The sequence below is a fragment of the Podarcis bocagei genome (genome assembly GCF_964188305.1).
Source record: "Podarcis bocagei genome assembly, chromosome: 9".
NCBI classification, from domain to species: Eukaryota; Metazoa; Chordata; class Lepidosauria; order Squamata; family Lacertidae; genus Podarcis; species Podarcis bocagei.
Genome location: NC_138134.1, coordinates 3,881,371 through 3,900,829, shown reverse-complemented (window position 1 = coordinate 3,900,829; position 19,459 = coordinate 3,881,371). Strand labels below are relative to the sequence as shown.

General features: G+C 43.1%; 1 protein-coding gene across 2 annotated transcripts in view; it reads left to right on the top strand.

Annotated features, from left to right (window-relative positions):
* Positions 1–19,459, top strand: part of SLC2A9 (solute carrier family 2 member 9) — a gene marked incomplete at its 3' end in the record, with an annotated part of 83,517 nt that overhangs the window by 10,897 nt on the left and 53,161 nt on the right. Inside the window, exon 2 of one of the 2 annotated variants that reach the window (XM_081207698.1) lies at positions 18,247–18,332. In XM_081207698.1, coding sequence (XP_081063824.1) covers positions 18,255–18,332 — 78 coding nt within the window. In that variant the 5' untranslated portion in view covers positions 18,247–18,254. Of the gene's footprint in view, positions 1–17,476; positions 18,333–19,459 lie in introns of those variants that run through there. The other variant, XM_081207696.1, reaches the window with a different exon arrangement.

Sequence of the window (19,459 nt, the reverse complement as noted above, 5' to 3'; positions counted from 1 at the left end):
ACAGGAACAAACTGATCAATATAAACTTTATGAGGCTTTGCAATGAGAAGTGGGTAGCCAGATCCTTTCAGTGCAATCTTCTGGCAGGGTAAGAACAAAGACTCCTAGGGTAATTTTGGGCTGTGATAACTGTCATGATTCAAAAGGCTGTTTGATGTCATAGCTAGGCAGCAGCTGCAGCTGGTGATCTCTGCCCAAGTTTCTGCTTGTCACTGTCAGGTCTGTTTTGGTTTGAGTTTTCAGCCTAAAAACATATTTCAGGCTGACACTATTAATAATAATAATAATAATAATAATAATAATAATAATAATAATAATTTTATTTATTAGCTACTTTTGGGGGGTAAAGGTGAAACTCAAAGCCACTTAAAAAGAGAGATAATTAGAATAAAAGATAAACAATCTAAACTTGCACACAACCTAAAATACTCCCCCAGTCTCTCTTCTGACAAAGGCCATCATACAGGATGCCCAAGCATAGCTGTCAACTTACAGATTTGAAAATAAGGGACCAGCAGCCTCGAAAATAAGGGATCAGCAGCCAAAATAAGGGATTTTCCAGGCACAGGTATGTTCAACTTCTGAGCTCCTCCAGTCCAAAGGCAGAAAGCCCATCCAGCAGCCAAACAAAGCTTCAAGCGGTGGTTCCCACAGCGCAGCAACCCGGCAAAGGGGATGCAGCAAGGAAAACCACCGCTGGGAAGCACTGAGCAAAGGCGAGTCCCCAGGCAACACGGCCGATTTGATCGGCACAAGGCAGGCAAGCTCCACCCCCCAGTCGTTCTTAGACTCCTTATTGGGTGAGCAACGCAGCCAAGCAACACAGTCGGAGCCTCCCTCCTCCCTGGCCGGCAGGGAGGGAGGGAGAGGAGCTGCTTCCTTTGAAACCCGGGAAATTTAAGGGACATCATCAATAAGGGACAGCAGCGGGACACAGCGCTGGGATAAGGGAGTTTCCCGCCAAGTAAGGGACGGTTGACAGCTATGTGCCCAAGGCAGTTTCAGTACCAAAATTGGACCTAGGAACTATGGAGCTAGAACACCGGTTTCATCCAGGAAAGCATTACTTGGTACTTAAAGCAGCTAGCAAGATCTCACCCCTTTCTCCCTCCTCAGGCAGGTAGGGCCTCTCAGCTGCAGAACAGAGAAGTAAAACTGATATAGTACACAACGTTCTTACTTAACCCATGTGACTTTCCAACTATTTCCCTCCAGACGGAGGGGATGAGTCTCCCTACTCCACCCCACCTGGCTAGAGGCGACGTCCTTTTAGGGGCAGGAGAGCAATGGGTCAGGGTCTCAGCAGAGACTGCTCCTGCTCTCTGTGCAGAAACCAAACCCATGGCTTTGAGGGGGCCTCTCTGGAAACCTAATGAGGATACTTTGGCATGTTAACGCTGTAAGCCCTGCCATCTGATGCTCAGGATGTAGATGTGTGTAAATTAAACCATCGATCATAAGTCACCACAGTCTCCAGTGACCTTGATTTCAAGGAAACTGAAGGCTGGGTCAGTGCTGGCACCCCTGAAGTCTCTCACTGCTCAGAGATTCACATAACAATATCTCATGCACCTACTTACTCCTTCCCCTTCTCAGTTTATTTGACTTTGTGGCCTGTCAAATCACATCTGGGACACTTGACTTTGTTTGAGGTTTTCTAGTTAGCTGGAAAATATACATGCAAATGAATCAGAGAAGAATGCAGTCAGAAAAGAGAGTTGTTAAATGTGATAACACAATCAAGTGCAGCAATATTTTAAGGTGGGCATGAAAGTGAATAATAATTAATTAATAGGCTCCCACTGTTTTCTATAGATGGACATTTTGGATCAGTTGTGGGAAACCTGTGTCCTCCACCAAATGTTGTGGCCTACATACAACTCCAGCCATTCCTGACCATTTGGTGAAGTTAACTGGACTCAGGGGGACCAGCTGGAATAGTGCGGTGCGCACACACCATTTGAATGGCAATGCCCAGCAACTTTTGGGTGCTGCCCCCTCAAATATATTATTGAGGAGGGCGAAGGGGCCTCAGCCCCCACACGTTGGCTCCTATGACCGGACCTGATGGGAACTGCAGTTCAACAAGACCTAGAGGGCCATCAGGCTGGCCCCATCATAAATGATAAATGATAAATGTTTGATCTCATCTAGGCCAAGATGGAGAGGTATATTAGTTTGCAGGGCGGGTGCCTACTTTGCGCATCAAGCGCCAGCAAGCCATGGCTTAGCACAAAGGTGTAGCCCCCAAGAGGAGAGATCACATCTGCTTGACTCCCACCCAGCTCTTTTGCTGCCGCACTGTTCTGAGCTAGGCTATGGTTTGGCTCGTGGTTCAGCTATTCCAGGCAGAGTGAGCTGTAAACTATAGGGCAAGGTGTGGTTACAGAGTGTGATTAGTCTGGAGAGAACTAAACCATGAGCTTTGATTTCACACAATACACTAGATCAAAGCATGGCTTCATTTGGTGTGACACAGCAGCAAAATGCCCTGTGAGGAGCGCAGGCGTTGTAACCTGCTCTCCAGGCGCCCGCATGACCATGTGCTCATGCCAATGCATAGTATGTGCCTGGATGGCTACAGAATGCATTTCCCTTCACAGTAACTGAATCTGGCTGCAGTTTTTTCTATGTTGAACTCTCCATGCAATTGCAAGCAGATAACCATCCTCCAGGTCATGCTGGTTCACTTCCATGTGCAAATTTTAGTGTTGTTAGCGGGTAGCCTAGGGGGCTCAGGCCTGTTAACCTGGTTCCCGGATCTCCTGCCTCCTCCCCATTTTATTTTTGATATCTATTTTTACTTTGTGTGCAAAGTGGCTGAGCAAAGTATTCCCCCAGCCACAGGTCATTTTAATTTTCCCAGAAGCAAATGTCTTTCATGGGCCTGTGCTTTGCATTCTTTTTAATACCTGGCGGCAGTGGCATTGCTAATGATGGAAAGCAAAAGATGAAATCCATCTCTTGCTTTCAGTCACGCTCTGTTCTTTCTGGAAGAAAGAAATCAAAGCCTTGCTTCATGTATAACTGGGGTCTGATTTAAGGTGGAAGAATCAGGTGTTTACATGGTGTACCCAACTCCCCAGTAACATTTTTGCAAGCAATTTGCCCAATATTTTTGTATATTGCTTTACTAGGATATGCATTTTTTTTTAGGAATACTTTACCTCAATATATGCGTTTTTGAACACATTCTTTCGATTGAAGAACTGCATCATAAACTTTGGATAAGTGCATATTTTGAAGGATGGCTGTGTTCCAGTTTTCATATTGCTTTGGGAAGTGCAGATTAAGTTGATTTGCATTAATGTGAAGTGAACCAAATTTCTCCTTCATCCCTATCTGGAAATAGCTTGAGATGTGCCAAGGCAATTTCTCTGGCCTTTGGTGCTATGCTGAAAAGAGGAAGCTACGTAATAAAATATTCCTCCTTGCGATTCTGTGGTTGGTGTGGGGTGAAAATTGGTAGGCAGCTCGTCACATACAGTTGGAGGAATCCAGTGAGGTAATGCAGTATTTAGACATCAGAACTGTAGGATGAAATCACCCGAGTGTGCAATACTTCAAAAACATCTATGTTACTCAGAAGACAGGAATCATGAAATCAGCAACCACAAGTATGGAAGAGGTTAATAACTAACTGATTTTAACCACACTTCCATGAAATGCAAAATACATTGCTAAACTTTACCACTGATATATTCCCCAAACAAACATTTAGATTTCCTTTTCCGCAATCTTGCTAGAGAAGCTGTTTGAAGCAACTGCAATAACTAATGAAATTAATATTTAAGGCTGCTATTCTAGGCACATTTAAGGAGTAGGTAGCACTCATTGGGCCTCACTTCAGAATAGTCATTCATAGTATTGCTCTACATGACTGCAAAGTCATTTTATGATTTTAAGGAGACCAATGTGATGAAACTGAGGAGACGACATAATCTGCTCTTTGCAATGTTTTGTGTAAAATTTCCAGAATAGATTGGACTTTTGCCTATTAATTGGCCAGCATAACCTTCAACATTTCTATGATGAAAAACATGGATGTTCTATTCCATAATAATATTACTTTAATTTTACTATTTATACTCCACCCATCTGACTAGGTTGCCCCAGCCACTCTGGGTGGTTTCCAACATATATAAAAGGATAATAAAACATTAAACATTAAAAAACTTCCTTATACAGGGCTGCCCTCAGATGGCTCCAGGGGTCACATAACTCCATACCCTGCAACATTTCTCTGATGAAAATAGGGATGTCCTAAGGAAAAGTAGGGAGGGGCGTGTGTGGTGCTGTGGTCTAAACCAGTGTTTCCCAAACGTTTTTGGGCAACGGCACACCTGTTTACCGGAAAAAAATCTCGCGGCACACCACCATTAAAGCCCCGCCCCGTGACGTCAGCGCGCAGCGTCACGCCGGGAGGGACGCACAAAAGTGAAAGTTTTTTTGCCTCCCCCTTGCCGGGGTGGGAGGAGGCAGCAGAGCGAGGGACTGAGGGACGGCGGCAGCTGAGGCGGCGGCGGCTGTTGTGGTGGTGGCGGCGATAGCGGGCGGAGGAGGGGGCGGCGGCGGGGCTTGAGGAGCCGTCGCCGGGAGTTGCTGCTGCTGCTGTTGCTGCTGCTGCCCGGACATGCCGGCCTCCTCCTCCTCCGCTGTCTCGCGCTCCTCCCTTTTGCGCGCGCTGCCCCGCCGCTCGGCACCACCACCGCGGAGCCGCCCCCGGCTCGACGCGGATCCTCACCGCCGCCGCCTCTCGCCGCCCGACTCGCCCGCCTCCCTCCCACGGCACACCAGCCGATGTCTCACGGCACAGTAGTGTGCCGCGGAACACCGGTTGGGAAACACTGGTCTAAACCACAGAACCTAGGGCTTGCCGATCAGAAGGTCGGCGGTTTGAATCCCCGCAATGATGGGGTGAGCTCCTGTTGCTCAGTCCCAGCTCCTGCCAACCTAGCAGTTCGAAAGCACATCAAGTGCAAGTAGATAAATAGGTACCACTCCAGCGGGAAGGTAAACGGCGTTTCCATGCGCTGCTCTGGTTCGCCAGAAGCCGCTTAGTCATGCTGGCCACAAGACCCGGAAGCTCCCTCAGCCAATAAAGCGAGATGAGCACCGCAACCCCAGAGTCGTCTGTGACTGGACCTAACGGTCAGGGCTACCTTTACCTTTAAGGAAAAGCAGGGCATTCCAGGATCAAATCAGAAACTGGGACGGCTTCTATAAATCCTGAACTGTCCCTAGAAAATAGGGGCACCTGGAGGATCTGGCCAGTGATCTTTGCAACTGCCTAGATGTGGCAATGGAATCAGCACATGGCAACTTTGAAGGAAGGCTGCTGTTGGAAAAGTGGCCAGAACCTCCACTGGCCTTGGTGAGGGAGGATGACAAATTCATCCGGTCCGTCTTGTGAGTGTTTTTGTTGTTTTTTAGTCGTTCAGTCGTGTCTGACCCCAGGCACCAGAGCACGCCAGGCACTCTTGTCTACGTGAGTATTCTAACGGCCGTCAAATCAGCTGACTGGTATCACAGCTGATAGCAGCAACAGCCCTGCCCTGCCCACCTGACACAGACATTCTAACCTGGGGCAAGGAGTTGCTCATTGTCCCCACCTCCCGCGGAGGCCACAAAAGCCAGAGCAGGAGTCTCTTCCTTTGTTCCAGCATGGATCCAGATGCAGAACCCCATCTCTGCTGTGAATGTAAAAAAAAACAAACCCCAACTTTATTCAAACCTGCTTGCAAGTCACCTTTGTAAACCACTTTGAAAACTTTGGGTTGGAAAATGGTATGCAAGTATTCCAATAAATAAATACATGTGCATAGCCATTGTGGGTAGATATACACCTGGGTGTACATGTCCAGTGCTATTTTTATAGGAAAACGGGTGCTGGAACTCACCCTGAACGCCTCTCTTGTTCTCTTATCATACAATGACACCCCCCTGAGAGGTGCCAGAACTGTGTGTCCTTATTCATTTGGATCTCTTAGTGGCATTCAGACTCATCACCCAAAGTTTCCTATCAGGATGGGAACTGGAGGCACTGCTTTGTAGCGGTCCTGTTCCTATCTTGATTATCGGCAGGCTTCCAATTTGACACTGAATTCCTCCGCCCCATGGCAGTTATCTTATAATGTTCCACAGCATTCTGGCTTGACTCCCATGCTATTTCACATCTCTATGAAGCCCCTCATTAAGGTCATCCAACGATTTGGAGGAAAGAGCCATCAGTATTCTGCAGAAACACACCACTATTTCTTTCTCTCTCTTTTACTTTCTCTTACCCCCCCCCCCCAAAAAGGAAAAAAAATATCAAACTCAGGCAAAGCTCTGGAAGTGCTGAATCATTGCATTAGGGAACTGACAGGGTGGAGACCAATAATCTGAATTTCAGTCCATACAAGATAGAGTTGCTGTAGGCTGGTGGTTTGTCTGGAGTGGGAAGTGCTGTTCAGCCTGTTCTGGGCAGGATTGCATTCCACCTGGAAGATCAGCTTCTGCACCCAGTGCGCTCCCAAGTGGTGCACACATGACATGAGCCACAATCCATATCTATGGCTCTATGCTGCATCTATCTTGTCATTTCTTATGAAGTACAGTGGTACATCGGGTTACATACACTTCAGGTTACAGACTCCGCTAACCCAGATATAGTGCTTCAGGTTAAGAACTTTGCTTCAGGATGAGAACAGAAATCGTGCTCCGGCGGCGTGGCAGCAGCAGGAGGCCCCATTAGCTAAAGTGGTGCTTCAGGTTAAGAACAGTTTCAGGTTAAGAACGGACCTCCGGAACGAATTAAGTACTTAACCCGAGGTACCACTGTACTGATTTTTTATGCATTTCCCCCATCTCCTAATTGAGAAGAGAACCAAGCTGCGTTCTAAGGCAGTAATGTGTTGTTGTTTTTTTAAAAAGGGTTTAGGTTAAGTCCAGTCAAAGGTGACTCTGGGGTTGCGGCGCTCATCTTGCTTTTCAGGCTGAGGGAGTCGGTGTTTCTCCACAGACAGTTTATGGGTCATGTGGCCAGCAGGACTAAACTGCTTCTGGCACAACTAGACACCGTGATGGAAACCAGAGTGCACGGAAACACCGTTTACCTTCCCGCCGCAGCGGCACCTATTTGTCTACTACACTGGCCTGCTTTCGAACTGCTAGGTTGGCAGGAGCTGGGACAGAGCAACGGGAGCTCACCCCCATCACACAGATTTGAATTGCCAACCTTCTGATTGGCAAGCCCAAGAGGCTCAGTGGTTTAGACCACAGCACCACCTGCCTTTTAAGGCAGTAATGTGAACATAGACTCTGTAACCACAAATCGCTTCTATGTTACTGTTTTTAAAAATTATTGGTTACATCTGAATCTCCTTTCCTGCTGCCTGCAATGTCAAGTGCTATGGCTTGCATATGCAAAAGAGCCATGACACATACAATGAATGAAATGCTCATATTGCCTGAAACGGAATGTTTTCTTGTTAGTCCAGTTCACACCTCCCAATGGCACTTACCAAGTGCTGAGAAATTAAGAGATCTGCGTGCAGGTGTAAACTAGCACATGATCTCTCAAGACATAACTGTGCTTGCTCCTTGAGAATTGCCAGGTCACAGTGGAATTCAGTTACACAATTTTAGAATCCAAAAACTGTATCCCAAGGATAGGTCCCTATTATTATTTCTGTAGGATACTTTGGTTTTGGGAGAGAGAGGAGGGTTGTTTTATTTTACCTAGCATAGCTGAAGCTGAATTTCTGCTTGCTTCCTCCTACACACTCTTCAACAAAGGGAAGGGAACACTCATTGATGTGTACATGCATTTTATTAGAGCTGATCAAGCATTATGTCAGACATTTTTTATAGGGGAAACTCACATTCTGCAATGCAATAGAATGCAAGGTCATGGCCTCAATTAGGCAGTATAAGATTAGATCAGCAGTGAGGGAGAAAGGAAGTTGTTTTGGAAGAAAAGAATGAAGTTCTTTATTCTATTCTCTGGCATTCAAGAATAAATTTAGGTTTATTAGGTAGATGAAAGTGTATGAGTCATGCATTTCTAAGGGCCTTATTCTGCTTTGAAAAGCACGGCATGCTACGTATTCCAACTACAACTATTTTGCACTTTAGTTCAAAGGGGAAATGAAATAAATTAGAAATAAATTTGCCCACTGTGTACTGCTAGCTAGACATGACTCTTGGGAATGACTTTAAGGAAAAGGGCAGTAAATCTCAATGAAATAAACCAGTGTATTTCTGCACAACACATGAGGAACACTCCTCTCTAGTGAAACAACCTACATAAGGAAGGATGGACTACAATTAATAGGTTCACATTGAGAGTTTCAGGAAAAACAAAAGATTTCCCTATGGCTGAGTTGTCTTATTCTGGCAGACCTTTAAGTGTCAACAGTTTGCTGTTTAAATGGGTGTTTTTTTTAGCAATATGTGTGTGAAGCAGTCCTTGACATTGCTTTTTGTTTCAACCCTACTTTGATTTATGACATATTATCTCTTGTGCGTACAGATAGTTGCCCTTCTCGTTGTATAAAATCAGCAAAATGTATGAACTTAGCGGGCTAAGCAGATCTACTGTAATAAAGTAATAAAAAGGTGCAGAGCAGTGACATAGCTGGTAAAAAGACAGACTTTGGCTTGGAGCCTATGATCAGCTCACTTAAGGATGTTATCAGAAAGCCGGTTCCTGTCCCGTTCTCCCCTCTCCAACCTTCCCAGGTTTCCACATGGTTTGGGGGACCCAACCCTCTGCAGAGGCTTTTCTTAGGGAGTGGACCGCATTGGGGAATTGTATTCTGTGAACTTTCTTGGGTTAATGTATCTTAGAATCCAAGCCCTAGTGTGGGACATCAAAACCTATTTTTTTGTTGGACCCTTGGAATAAGATTTGAATAAGGTTGTGGTGCAAGTTTAGCTATTCAGTAGTTTATTATCCGGAGCTTCCTTCCTTCAGTTAGGACTAGATTGTTAAAGTTTCTTTTTTAAACCACAATGTAGCTCCAGGTAGCTTCAAATTTGCTTGCAGCAAGTGTGTGTTGTATGTGTGTATGTTTGAGTGCAGGGAATCTCCTGCAAGTGGCCAGGTGGAAAAGAAGACAGAGCTGCTGCCCCTATAATAGCTGTGTAGAAGAAAACAATTCCGCAGGTGTAGCTTGGCACAGCATAGCAATCATTTTGGTCCTCAGTGATTTGTATTTTAATGCAGATAAGATGTGTTTCAGTTTGATGCAATCAGCCCATTTTTATTTTTCCATTCAATGATTCTGGGCAGATGCCAGCATGCATGTAATTGGCGATGGTCCATGCTTAAATTTAACCACTGCCTCATTTATTGATAGCTTCTTACTTCAAACGTATCTTACTGAAGGGCTCTGATTAAGAATCAAGTAACAGACAAACTAAGTTATATGCCAGAATGTGAAAGAAATTCTCCAAATCTGTATTCTTGCACAAATCTGCTATGTGCTTCTGTCACTGGGCTCAGTTGGAAACAGATTCTCCATGTGACCAAGAAAGTGATAATGGAACGACTCTTCTTATCTCTGTGATCACCTGGTGATGCGGATGCCATTAGGCAGTTGAATGCAAATGCATCCTTCGTACCTGCCCCCTCTGCGCAGCCCCGGGCACTAGCAACCCATGCTGTGCCACTGCTCAGAGCTGTTTTCTTGAAGACTTTGCCTCCTTGCAGCTCTTAGCACATTCTCATAGCCAGTGAGTGTTTGCTACATTGAGCCGTTTTGCCCTTCCTTGCTTTGCTTAGTATTTCTTTTGTGAGCTTGTAAGAAAGAGAAGGTGTGCAACCGCAGACACAGTGAGTCTCTTTCTGTAATAAATACTTAGCTAGGCTTTACCTGCGAAGAAAAATAGATGGCTTGTGCATGTGTTGCAACAAAACTCTGCATTAACCATTTCCCTGTATTCGCTCTTCAAAAGCTGCAGCAGCTGCTGGATGGAGTAGGGTACAGGGATCTGAGCTGCATGCCATTCCAGAGTATTTTCAGGAGAGAGGCCCTTCCCCTGGTTTAAGTTCAGAATAACTTGAATGCTAAGTGGAGGCAAGTGCTGTTTTTGTTTCTAAATGCCTTGACTGATGGAATAGATGACAGGGAGGACAGCAAAATGGTCCTGTTTAGCTAAAAAGAGTTCCAAAGCTTTGCCCCCCCCCCAAAAAAACCTAGAGGCTCAGTGCTTCTTTCAATGAAGTATTTTTGAAAAGTTAAAATGATTTTCTTGGGGTGGAAAATTGTGTGTAAGTTTTGATAGTGGTACTTAGTCCTTGGACTACGGTGTGTTGCATTTGTATGTGCCCCCACCCGGTTTCTGTAAGAGTCTCTGGGTTGCATACATGATGGTTACCCCTGTTTTATCCTCCACATGCTGCTTTCTCCATGAAGGAGAAAAAAAGAGGTGGTTCCCTGTGTCTATTCCCTTGAAGGGAGAACAGGAGCTTGACAGAGTCAATTTGGATCAGGAAGACCCAGAGGGAAAGGTTATGCACTCCCCGCCCCCTTCTTTCTTGCTTATGGACCCAACCTCCACTTGATAACCTTCATTAAAAAAAATAATCCGTTGAAAGCTACAACTCCTTTTGACTCCAAGGGTTAATATAACTTCACCCCAAGGAAATAATATTAAAATCCTTGACCATCTGCTAAGACCAAGAACTTGACAATTTATTATGTTTATATGGTATTATTTTTCTCTGTTTCTATTACGCCTTTTATTTAATAATGCCCGTTACCATACACCTTGTCCCATTCCAAGGCCATTTCCCATTCCTTTGGAAAGTCTTGTTTCTGTCCAATAACCAACGTTGGTGACCAATTTAATGGCAAATTTGAGATGGTCACACGGCTGGCAGGAAAGAGTCTCTTGAGAGGAAGCTATTAGTAAAGAGCAGGGCCAGAGTAAACAATTGTATTTCTAAATGGCCTCTCGGCAAGATTTATGGACTGAACAATAGGAAACATTTCCTCATATGTTTGTGATGCTGATTTACAAAAATATTGGTTGATCTTATTAGGAGATACAGCTGAGGTTAATGATTCACCATTGACTAACGCCAACAAAAGGGAAAGTGGCAGGTGGGAATAGGTGGGTTTAATGATTGATTAGTCATTTTTAAAATCACATCAGTGTTTTTTCCCCTTCCGTCTCTGCGACTTATATGAGTGCTCTTTAGACTGTGACTTAATTCCAAGCAGTGACTAAAGGCAGGAACACCATTTGAGAACTGTAAGTATTATCCAGCATACCTTCAAATTTGTTTTTTCCTCCCTGATTTGTGTTCTTGCTTATTTCAGGTTATCTTATAGATATACATTGATGAAAATCTATTTTGTCAATAATGTGTAAAACTTCAAAACATTTAAAGATGTTTTACTAATAAGCATACTACGCAGAATCTCTTTTTTTTCTTGTGAAAAAACTTTTCATCAAAATCACCTAAAAGTTTTAGTACACATGGCAGAATCCGAGATCAGGGAAAAGAGACGGCGGAAGAAGATTGGAAGAAATTTAAGATCTACCTTAAGAGACATTGTAAAATTAATGAGTGTTAAAATGTTGCGGCTATAGAAGTAAGCGGATTACAGCTGTAAAGATTAGGCTAAAAGAAAAGAAAGGATTACAATTAGATTAAATTAAGGGTGAGGATTTGCTTAACTAAATATTTTAAATTGGAATGCAGAAAGGGGAGGTATGAGGAGGTCGGTGAAGTAAGGTTTAAGAGAATAAGGACTTGAAATTATACTTGTTTGTCTTTGTGTGTGTGTGTTTGTTTTTTATAATTTGTGAAAACTCAATAAATATATTTTTAAAAAAAGTTTTAGTACACAACACACGTATGTGAGGGTTTTCCTTTCTATTTTATTTTTAAAAAATCTAAAACATGAGAGTAGGAATTGTCCTATTTATTGGTTGCTAATGGTACGGTTTTTGTTGAAAGGTTTTTAATTACTTATACCCATAATTTGTTTTCACTCCTGTTGTACCAAAATCAATGAAGCAAACTCAGTTTGTTAATAAATTGTGAATGGTCACCTTTTTGTCTATTGTAAGCACCTGTCGTTATAAAACATGTCTGCTACACCTGGAAAGAAGTGCACTGCCTTTGTTAACTGTTCCAAAAGAAAATCACTTTTGGAAGCTGTGTATTGAATGCATGCAGCTAATTCACCATACTTGTTTATTTCAATAATTTATATCCAATGTGTTCATTCACCAAAGCAGAAGGCAGCTAAACATCAAAAAAAATATATATATCAAAATTTAAATCATTAAAAGCACACACAGCTTGGGAGATAATTTTAAACATGACCCAGCTTAAAATATCAGACAATTTAAAAAACACAGCAACACCTGAACAAAATTGTCTTTACCTGGCACTGGAAGTCAAAACTAAAGGACAGCAAACTTAATAACTGTCGTGTGGATAACCCAGATATCCTGGCGTTGGTAGACCAATTAACACATGTATTGTCATTTTTTAAAAATCCATTTTGTCAGTTATTCCATAGGAGTTAGCGTCAAACCTCTTGATGAATTGTAATTCACTGGTTTCAAATTGCAGTCACCTTTTGAAGTTCAAGATAACAACAGCCTTGCCAGAATCAGAGCTGTGTGCCATGCTGATGACATGGCTCTCCATATCTCCAGACAATCTCCCCCGTGGTTTCATGTAAATGTGAAATGTGAGGAAGCAAACTGGACACTTGTGGGACAGCACAGGTGATATGTCAGTCCGAAATCTTCCAGTTCTACCTCATGTAAGTGGCATTCCAGGAAGGACCAGACCAGAACCATTTTGCAAACATCCACCCACTTAAAATATTGCTTCACCCTAATTCCTCCATTCAGATAAATAGGAGTTCCCATAGGGTTTGGCCAGATTGCATTTGGTATTTGTGTTGGTAATAATACACCTTCAATTACTTCAAAGAGTTCAGCTTCCTGGTGAAGACGATTTAACAATGGAAAAGCACAAATGTAGCAAAAGGCTAAAATCAGAACATTTTAAAGGAGAGATTTAAATACAAGTTTAATTGCTGCATTGAAACCAGCTTTCAACTTTTCCTTAATTATGCCCAAAGACTCTAAGCATAGAAAAGGCTAGAGAAATATGCTTTAATTTGTCGGATTTTTAAAACCTTGTGGTTGCAATTTAATCGCACAGTTCAAATAAACTGCAATGAAAGGGAAATATTTACTGGAGTGCATGATCAGGAGTAACTATGTATTTCCTTTCCAAAAATACACAATTGAGCAGTCAAGTAGGTAGGGATATTTTGAAGATTCCATTCTGCACAGGGAAGACAAAGAGGTTTTTGTTGACTTTTGCTACAACTCTCTTATAGAACCTAATAATCCTAACTTCTTTAAAAGTAAATGGTTGTTGGTTTCTGAGAAAAAGGTCAACAAGATGCACAAGATGGAACTTTGTCTGGCTCCCATTTATAACTTTTAGCCAGACTGTAATCCCAGCAGGTGAGCAAAGAACAACCCCGGCTTTATTAGGTACTTACAGGCAAAACCTCCAATCATGATGGACAATTAAAGATTGACCAAAACACACAAAATGCAACATTGGTGTGGGTGTGTGGGTGGGTGTGCGCGCCTGTGCATGTGCGTTTCCACTTTGCCTTTTCAAGCAGTGTCACTTTTCAAAGTGATAAAGAAAAACAAGTCACAATGTTATGAACTGTGCTGCCAAAATATGTGCTGTTTTCTGAGCACAATCAAAAGTTCTGATGCTTACCTTTAAAGCCCTGCATGACTTGAGGCCCAGGTATCTGAAATGATATTTACTCCCACGTCAACCTGTTTGAGAACTGAAGTCTTCAGAGGCCCCCGTCAATCTAAGGTAGATGGGTGGTGATCTGAGAGCCCTTTTTTGGTATTAGTGCCCCATTGTGGAATTCCTTTCTGAGAGAGGCTTGCCTAATGCCAACAGAAGCTATATTTCCACCTCAAATACTTTAGTGCTTCTAGGCTTTTAACTCTGCAACCTGGGAGATCTCAGTAGGACTTACTTCTGAGTAGATGTTTGAGGTGGTTTTTTAAAAATTATTTGAACCTCCCCAAAAGCACTGCTGAAGAGTAGTACATGCATTTAAAAAGTCAAATACTGTGCTATGTTCTGTAAGTTTGAATACTGTCTTTTAAAAAAAATAAATTCTCTCCTTCATCTGTCATGGATGCTTTAGTGGGGATTTCTGCAGTGCAGAGAGCTGGACTAATAACCTTTAGAGTCCCTTCTACCTCTTTGATTCAATGATTCTTATTTATATATGTTAGCTCTATTCCTGCAGAAACTGTAAAAATCAGAAAGAACCTGCTTAAAGATAACAATGTCAAAGATCAGTTAATTTCAATTGCAGAAGATTTTTTTAAATAGTAGTTTGTTTTTTAGTATGTTACTAAAAAATAATCTGCTCCATGCTTCTTTTGGTGTGTTTTTTAAAATAATATTAAGATTAAAACAAAACTTGAAATTCAGAAATACAAACACATCAGGTGATATCCAACTAAGTCATATTCAGAGTCGACCTGTTTATGTCAATGAACTTAAGCCCATTGATTTCAATCTGTATGACTTAGTTGGGTATCACCCAGTATCGCTTTCTAGATATGAAATTATCTGGAACAAAAGAAAGACCTTGTAATTAAGTTATGTCCTCGTTGTTATCTGCTTGATCTCCGTGAACTTGCTGAGAGTCCAGTCTTTATCTGTGTAAATAAGAAGATAAATGGAAAAAGAAAAAAGGAGGGAAAGAGAAATGGTTGGTTGTCATCTGGCAAGCAGCAAATGAGCTATTGGGTCACAATGTCTTGCTCTGGGAAAATGTACAGCTTTAGTACAGAAAGATATCCCACATCCTGTGCTATTAAATGCATATAAGGTATTCCTTCATTTAAGTGTCAAATACTCCTAGAATAGAATTTCTAGTAGTTCTGCCAGCCAGTTATCAGTACCAGGGGAGATTTCGAAGGCCTATTAAATCAATTGCTTAGCAATTTAGAGCCTGTGCTGTGCTTAGCTATCTACCTATGAAACAGAGAGAATAGTGAAGTGTTTCACTCTGGCTGGATTGTGTTGTGAATAAATTTATGTATTATCAAATTTAAGACTGGGTATAGCAAGCAACATTTTTTTAATATAAGGAAATTTGTATCCCATCCTTTCACTGCAATCACAATATGTGTTATATTATGGGTCTGCACTTGAGACGATCTTAGATGCAACTCATGGCAATTCAGGAGAATTTGCTGTTGTGTTGACACAATAATTAATAATGAGCTTGCAGAAGGGGGGTTATGGGTTTGTTGTCGTTTTATTGTAAATTTTGGGTTCTTGTTTTGTACCTTTGTGTTGCGAACTGCCCTGTGATCTTCAGATGAAGGGCGGCATACAAATTTAATAAGAAGTTATTGGTGGTTTGTACCCCCAAAAGGGCAGTGACCACACATGCACAAGAACTTTGCAGATCATTATCCATTGTACTATACGTAAGTCACTGAGGCAGGGGGACCTTTAGCCATTGTGACTGAGCAGTGCACAGTGGCGTAGCGTGGGTTGTCAACACCCGGGGCAAGGCAAGTAATTTGCGCCCCCTAACCCGTGGATTTGCGCCCCCTAACTCTAACCCCCAGATGTTGCGCCCGGTGCGGCCGGTCCCCCCTGCACCCCCCACGCTACGCCACTGGCAGTGCAGAGTGCTCAAAAGAAGTTATCACTCATTTACTCTAGGAAGCTTTCTTCAGACAAGCTGTTTAGCTAGCTCAGTGCTGACTGGTGCTGGTGGCTTTCCGGGGTCTCCAGCCAAAGTTGCCTTTAAGAAGGTGTTTTAATCATTATCATCATTATAACAATTTATTATTTATACCCTCCCCATCTAGTTTCCCCAGCCACTCTGGGTGGATCCCAACAGAATATTAAAAGCACAATAAAACACATCAAATATTAAAAACATCCCTCAACAGGGCTGCCTTCAAAGGGCTGTTATAAAGATGTTGGTGCTTAAAGTACTTCTTCTAGAACTGGCATAGGGAAACTTGGCCCTCCAGATGTCTTTGGCTTCCAACTCCCATGATTCCTAGCTAACAGGACCAGTGGCCAGGGATGATGGGAATTGTAGTCCCAAAACATCTGGAGGGCCAAGTTTGCCTATGCGTGTTTTAGAATATGCTAACAATACATAAAGATAAAGGGAGCCCTGACCATTAGGTCCAGTCGCAGACGACTCTGGGGTTGCGGCGCTCATCTCGCTTTATTGGCCGAGGGAGCCGGCGTACAGCTTCCAGGTCATGTGGCCAGCATGACTAAGCCACTCCTGGCGAACCAGAGCAGCGCACAAAGGAGCGGGACCTATTGATCTACTTGCACTTTGAAATGCTTTTGAACTGCTAGGTTGGCAGGAGCTGGGACCAAGCAATAGGAGCTCACCTCATCGCGGGGATTCGAACCGCCAACCTTCTGATCGGCAAGTCCTAGGCCCTGTAGTTTAACCCACAGCGCCACCCGCGTCCCAAAAATGCATAGACATTGAAATATCCATTGCTGGTTTTCTGTTTCTTTCTTTGAAGCTCCACACAGAATGTGGCAGCTCCACCTAGTGAAGAAGTCTTGGTACAGCCTTGGGTCTCTGTGGGATTTGAAATCCCTAATTATACAAGGACAGAGGCGGGGAAGGAGCAGTGGGAAGGGGGGGCAGATCCAGTCAGACACATTAAGGCCCGATACAGGGCCAGTTTTAGGTTTTTCTTTAATTTTTTGGGGGCCCCCCAAGGGAGTGGGGCCCTAAGCTATAGCTTGCTTGGCTTATACGTAAATCCGGCACTGAAGGGATAGCAGAACAGGACATCCTAACTGTGGCATAAAGTAGATCAAGCTACAACTTCTAATATCAACTGAGGTTGATTGTATGCGCTAATTTGTAAAGTTTCTAGTTCCTGGTAATAATATGGATGTTATCTTTGAAGACAGCAAAAGTATTATATACATAAATATTGCCATTTAATCTGGCTAATAAAGTTTGGGTACTAAAGGTTGGTGCAGAACTAAACTGAATATCCATAGGATGGATCTCTCAAGTGTTACACAGATGGCATTCCCATCCCATAGAATAATAATGAATCTTAAGCACCGTATTGTAATGGCCTTTGGGCAGCCCTCATAGCATATGTTTGATTGCCTTTCCAGGAGAACATTGCTGCCATCTTGGCTTTAACACAACTTCAGCATTGTAATTAGAGCCATCAACTTTAATTCCTGCTGGGGTTTCGACTGTATGAAGCATTCTTCCTTTCCAGGATGCAAAGAAATGTGTCACTGCTTAATTAGGATATGAATCGAATTTCTTGGTACTCTGAATAATCGCTGTTTGAAAACTGCTGCTGTTATACACACACACACACACACACACAAACTATTCCATTGTTAATACATCACAGCAAGTGTGGAGAGCTTTTGCTGTGAGCCCCAGCAAGCACAGCCAATGACCAAGGACAGGCTTCTTCAACCTCAGCCCTCCAGATGTTTGGGGACTACAATTCCCATCATCCCTGACCACTGGTCCTGTTAGCTAGGGATCATGGGAGTTGTAGGCCAAAAAAATCTGGAGGGCCGAGTTTGCCTATGCCTGGCCAAGGGTGATGGGAGCTGTAACTCAGCAACATCTGGAAGGCCAAAGATACCTCACACCAGTCTTACATAAAAACTAGAGGCTCACAGTGAAACACCAATAGAAGATTTGGTTAATTAAAACCAATATGTGGCATTCAGTTTCCTTAGCCCTTGAAGAACAGCTGGTTCCTGCATCTTTAATAGTTCCTTAGGAAAGGGAATTGACAAGCTCCAGCTGCTGAATTTCCTTCTTCTGCTCAGCAGCTGCAGGAAGTGTGGTCCTTTCTGTGTCTGCATGGTCCAATGTTCTGATATCAGGCAAGGTCAAATATCCCCCCCATCTATAAATGTAGATAAATCTCCCCTTTTCCCCTGAAATGAAAGTCAAGACCCACAGGGTCCTGAAAGATGCCGTTCCTTGATGCTGTGTATAATGATGGTGCTACTTGTGTGAGGTTATTGCTGCACAAAACCAAGGCCTTCTATTCTGAATTTTTACATTTTTAAATAACCTCCAGCAATTGATGTGACTTGCAGATCTCCTCATGTGGTGGTATACCTGCCAGCAGATTTTAAGAGAATTAATTGCAAAAACTTTTCCATGTCTTCAACAGAAAACATAATGGAGATTGATGGAGTGAAGATTAAAGAGAAAAGTAATGGTGAGAGTAAAGATAATCATGCAGTCAAGAAGAAAGTGGTAAGTCATACATTTTTACCCTTTGAAATACAGTACTTAAATGTGTTAATGGTACACTCAGTTTAGAAGCAAAGAGATGCAGTTATTGATAATGGCTAATTTCTTTAAATTCAAATATTATACAATGGATAGACATTAGATTATGATTTTTCTGGGTTTTGCACTCATTTTGCCAAGCTCTCAACTTTTTCCTAGTGTCGCTTAGATTTTGGTTTTATCTGCACTAAACATTTAAAGCACTCTTGTACCAATTTAACAGTCATGGCTTCCCCACCCTCACAGTCCTGGAAACTATAATTTATTAAGGGTGCTGAGTGTTGCGAGGAGACCCCTCACAGAGTGACAATTCCCAGCACCCTTCACAAAGTTCTCAGGATTCTTTGGGAGTAAGACATGACTGCTGATTTAAATGTATCCGTGTGGATGTGACTTGACGCACACTTGCAAATTTGCAGCTCCCCCTTTCGGCTGCCAGCAAGGGCAGCTGAGAGCTGGCAGACATGGGAGCTGAGCTACCAGTGGCCTCATGGACCACGGGAACACAGTACAACTGCCAAGGACGCTGTGATTGATTGGAGTGGTCCAACAGCTTCTAGCTTGTCTACATACCTTGGGCACTAGGAGAGGAGGAACTGGATTGTGTCCTTGATCATCTTTGTATTGGCTGCACAGCCAGAGTTCTTTGATAGAATCTTGAACCTGGATGATGAGATACTACATAGCTCAGTTGACAGAGCGTGAGGTTTCTCAGGGTTGTGGGTTTGAGCCCCACATTGGATGAAAGATTCCTGCATTGCAGGGGGCTGGGCTAGATGACCCTTATGGTCCCTCCCAACGCTACAATTCTTTCTCTCTCTGCATGTGTTATCCCTGATTGGTGCTGCACATCCAAAACAGACCACCAGGTCAGGGAGGCTGGGCTGGGGCAATGATCAGCTTCCACAGCCTTGTAGCTGTGGAAAGAGATGGAGGCTTGTCATACATGCTAGAGGTCATTTGGGCACGCTCTATGGTGAGCACAATTGTGGACCTCTGGATATTTGCTGTGCAAACTCTCTTATGGGGAAAAACCAGCCCTGGCATAAATAATGCAAACAGAAATAAATCATCACAACCAGAAGGTATTG